Source organism: Cebus imitator, unplaced genomic scaffold (assembly GCF_001604975.1).
Source record: "Cebus imitator isolate Cc_AM_T3 unplaced genomic scaffold, Cebus_imitator-1.0 Scaffold325, whole genome shotgun sequence".
Classification (NCBI taxonomy): domain Eukaryota; kingdom Metazoa; phylum Chordata; class Mammalia; order Primates; family Cebidae; genus Cebus; species Cebus imitator.
This window is the reverse complement of record NW_016107640.1, coordinates 1,145,339-1,149,873: the sequence shown is the minus strand read 5'-3', so window position 1 is coordinate 1,149,873 and position 4,535 is coordinate 1,145,339. Positions and strand designations below refer to the sequence as shown.

Here is a 4,535-nt window from a genome sequence, read left to right as displayed (position 1 = left end):
AAAAAAAAAAAAAAAAAGTGTAACTGTTTTCTTGCTAAGAGTTGTCTGTAACTGTGCCTTTCAAATTGCAGGTCATCATGACCCATTAATTGGTGAAGAAATCAATTCAGTGGGTTGTGACAGCAATTTTTCAAAACATGAAAGAGAGTAGAACATGTAACACTACATTGCACACAGTAAGGATAAGTACGTTTGTGAAAAGCTTATTTCAGTATTTCTGTACTAGTTTTCTAAGTAAAAGATTACTTACGCTGAGTCTTGGTAAAAAAAAAAAAAAAAAAGAAAGCCATGTGTCTAAAGGTTTATATTATTACGGAATATAATCACAATACTAAACTCACAATCCCATCATCTTTTCCTGAGAATGCTAAATAAAGAAAGCTACAATTTTTAAGGGGAAAACTTCTTTGGAAATCTTGATGAATAACTTTGTTTTCCCTAAAAATCTGTTTCAGTACATAACTAAATATTTTACTATGTTTAACACTAGTTTTCGTTGCAAATACTATTTTAAAAACTGCTTATGACTGTAAAGCAACATTTAACAACAATCCAAAACAAACAGTGACTTTGATTTTATTTGCCTGTTTATTCTGAGATTCAATTACTGACCTTGGTGCCATTTTTCCAAAGCCACTGATGTAATCTAAAAATCTAAACTTGGCATTCCACACAAGCAACGTGCTCAGAAGCAATACACTTGCTAATACTTGATACATACATAGCTGTTGCCTGATTTTATGTAATAGCGAAACACCTAAAACTAATTAAAATTACTAAATTAAGTGTGGTTTTCTCCAATTCCTTCTGGTGCATTTCAACATACCTATTTTACATAGAGAATTTGTATAATCACTTTGAAAAATATATAGAAAACAACCTGTTTAATACATATAAATTTTAAAATAAGCATCTACTCTGTAGGATATATTAATATTTCCAATCCTAATGTCTTGGACTTGGAAGGAAATCTGTCATCTAGTCCAGCTCCCTATCAAATAATCCCCACTTCACAATGTTCCTTGGAATCAAACTCATATCTGACTGAAAAGCTTTCACTACTAACCACTACTACATTAACATCTTCTAAAATTGGTTCTTGCCGTTAATCAGAAGACTGATAAACAATTACTTTGAGATCCTTGAAAAGCAGTGTATACAATATTCTTATAAATCCTGAAAATACAGGTTTAGAAAGGAAGTGACATCTACTTATCACTAGGGATTTCAGTGGCCCAAACTGTTCATATGCTGATATACTGAATACCAGGTACTCTGCAAACTTTTGGAGTTTGCTTAAAGCACAGTAATCAACTAATCAAAGTAGTAATAATAAAATAATAGTTATCAACTCAATCTTAAGTTTTCTCTTCATTTTATCAAGTTCACATTCAAGTTTAAAAGGCTTATGAACTTAGTTGACATTAGACTGATTACCTAAAAACAAGCAAGTACGACTCTAAGATGATACCTGTATTGTGGCAACAGTTAGAAATACTGTTCTTTACTTTCATTTTGAGATACACTAGAATCTCTCTTGAAGCTATTGCTTCAAAAGCACTTTTGAAAAAAAAAAAAAAAAACGCTTAACCTTCTCTTCCATATGCCTTTCTCTACCTCACCAGCTGGAATCTGTCACAAAATCAGATAATCACATATGATACAGAAATAGTTGATCCTACTGCAGAATGAGGTTAACACTTCTAAATTGAGGCACAGAAAAGAAGGAGGTGGGGGAACAAGCCCTACTTAAACAAATCATTTACCTCGGTCTGGCTTCATTTTCACATCCAATTTTCACCCAGAGTGCTGTGAAATGCACGTGTGGGTTCTTTCAACAGGCTCCCTGCTGATTCTACGGCTTCTGCTTCGTTTTCAAAGAGCTGAAAGAGATAAAAATAAAATTAATCTGGCCCTATTCTGATACCCGGACCTTGCAAGTAAACTACTGTTAAGTTAGGCCTCTTCCTGGCACCAAGTGCGGTGACAGCACCCTCGGCTGGTCTGAAAAAAGCAAAACTCTGCACTGCCTCCCCCATCTCCTCTGGATCGAGCACCCTCTTCCCTGCCTCTGTGCTCTCCAGGCCAATGTGTCCTTCTCTGACACACAGTCTCTGAACCAAGCAAGATCTATTTATAACCTGGAGGTACAGGCAAGAAGAAGAAAAAGATTCGAGCAACATAAACTAACCCCTTCGTACAAAAACGCCTCTGGAATCAGTGGCACCTCCGCAAGGGCTGGTATGGAAATTCTCCCACCTGGTGCCTGGGCGCAGCCAACTCTTCCAGTCCCCGGTGCCTCCCAAGCGCTCCGCCCGCCCCGCCGGGCCTCACCTGTGTAATTACCCTCTGGCTAGCCTTCCTGCGGCACCGCCGCCAAGTTTACACCGAAACCCGAGCCACCTCCTCCTGCCCAGCCCCCAGCCCCAAACAAACTGTTCCGGGCTGTCCCGGAGCGACCCTACCAACTCCCAGCCAGTCCTCCGCGACCGGCTTCGAGGGAGGTGTTTACAGCCGGGGGCTCGCCCCCCGCTCTGCGCAGCCCCTTCCGTCCCGCGGCGGCCCCGGATTTCCTTCAGCCCCGCCGCACGGAGCGCCGCGCCTGCCCCTCTCCCCGCGGGAGAGTTGTTTTCATGGCGCTCTCGGGCTGGCCGGCTCCTCGGCCCCTTCGGCCGACCTCTGCTGACTAACTCGCTCTCCTCTCCCGTCCCGAACCCGCCTCCTCTTGGCACTTCTTTCCGCCGCTCGCACAGCGGCTCACATCACACTCCCACCTCAGACCCCAGGCTCCGAGAGGCGCAGGGCCGGAAGGAGCGGAATGTGCAGCGCAGCGGCCCCCCGGGCTGCCTCAGGGGACAGTGGGGGCCCGAGACGACCAGCCCGAACCGGCTCCCCGGCGCCCCTGTGGCCATCCACCCGCGCCTCAGCCACCGCCTCGCTCGCTTCCTGCGCGCAGCCCTTCGCCCTGCCTGCCTGGCACCCGAGCCCGCGGCTCCCGGGCTTCCCCCGCCCGTCGCTCCGGCCGGCCCGCTTGCCCAGCGCCGCTGCCAGCTCCTTGCCCGCCCGCTGTCTCTAGCTCTGGCGCCCCGGCTCCCCGTCCCCCTCGCTCGGCCAGTTCTTTCTCTGCTGTTTGCCCTGTCAAAACACTGCCTGGGTCACGTGCCTCAACAACAGCCAACCCACCCAGCTCGTCACTTCCTCCCCGGCGGCCTCTGCCGCCCTGGCTCCCGGTTGCTGTGGCAACGCCGCCGCTCGCCCCGGTGCGCTAGTTTGGGGTCGGATTTTCGGTGCAGGTGCCCCGCGGGTGCGAGGGCGTTGGAGGCACCGGCGGAGCCCGGGAAGCCCGAGAGGCCCCAGGCACGTCGGTTGCACTCCTAGCCGGCCGAAGCGGGCCTGGATTCTGAGACCAGGAATTGGAGCTGCGCTATTACAGCGCAGGGTAACTGGGGAGATGTCATCCAAGGGCCTGCCCCAGACGTGGAGGATAATTATAGCCGCCTCCTCCTCCTCCTCCTTCTCCTCCTCCTCCTCCTCCACACGGGATGTTGGCGCAGAGTTGTGATCGAGCCCCAAGTGTACTGCAGCGCAAAATAGAACCAGGTTTAATGTGGCCGGGACAGGAGGGTAGGCAGCTACGCGGGTCAGGGAGTGGGAGAATTTAAGAACCAGGAAGCCCACCCCCATCCTAGATTTTCCCAGATCACTAGGGATTTTAGTAGGATTCAGAACCCAAGCTTCCAAGATACTCGCTGTGCTAAAAATAACCTTCATAACTTCTAAAACACTGACTCATGGGCAGGACACTTTGACAGCATGTTATTGTTGGGGAGCTGTAATTGTGTTGTGCTGTAGCAATGTGACATGATGACATTTCGTGTTGTGATGTTGTCGTCATTTAAACACAAACAGATGACAAGAGTCTGCTGTGCTTAAAAAAAGCAATCCTAACAAGCGCTGCAGCTATTAGCTACTCAGTTTATAGACAAGTACATGTGGGGCGTGAGACCAAATGGTGACAAGTGAAAATTTGCAAGGCTGTTTAGTTTCATTAGAAAAAGGTTTTTTTAGATGTAATTTTGCATAAAAGGACCACAACAGGAAAGTACTAAGACAAATCTAAAGACGGGTTTTTTTTTTATTTGTGCTCTTCTGTTTTAAACATTTTTACAATGAGTATGTACTGATTTCACATCAGAAGAGTTTTATCAAGTGCAAGATTGGCAATTCTATTTTTTTGGCCTCAGATAAAGTTCTTATGAAAAAAGCATTATGAAATATTTAAAAAGTATTATTTTCTGGTGTTTAGATATATATACTAAAATAACATGTACAACTGAGATCATCACCCTTCACTCCATGATTATATCTAATTAGAGCAGAGAGGACATTCAGGAGGGTAACATTTCATTTTCTCTGAAATGTTCTGGCATCATGAAGATGAAACTGACAAATGGCAATAGTTCTTTAATCTATAAAATGCTACAAATGTTAAATCCCAGTGGATTTGACTTTGATATTATTGAATACTGTGTTTT

At 45.7% G+C, this 4,535-nt stretch overlaps 1 protein-coding gene across 7 annotated transcripts in view; it reads right to left on the bottom strand.

The window, feature by feature from the left end:
* Positions 1 to 3,148, bottom strand: part of FAM214A (family with sequence similarity 214 member A) — a 95,782-nt gene extending 92,634 nt beyond the window's left edge. The window contains exons 1-2 of one of the 7 annotated variants that reach the window (XR_001818006.2): positions 2,192 to 2,988; positions 1,767 to 1,883 (exon numbers count right to left, since the gene is read on the bottom strand). Coding sequence is in view for 5 of the 7 variants with exons in the window: in XM_037729951.1 (XP_037585879.1) it covers positions 1,767 to 1,782 (16 nt within the window). In the remaining 2 variants the exon portion in view is untranslated. Of the gene's footprint in view, positions 1 to 1,766; positions 2,167 to 2,191; positions 2,989 to 3,035 lie in introns of those variants that run through there. The other 6 variants (XR_005196347.1, XM_037729951.1, XM_017504593.2 and 3 more) reach the window with 6 other exon arrangements.
* Between the last annotated feature and the right edge of the window lie 1,387 nt (positions 3,149 to 4,535).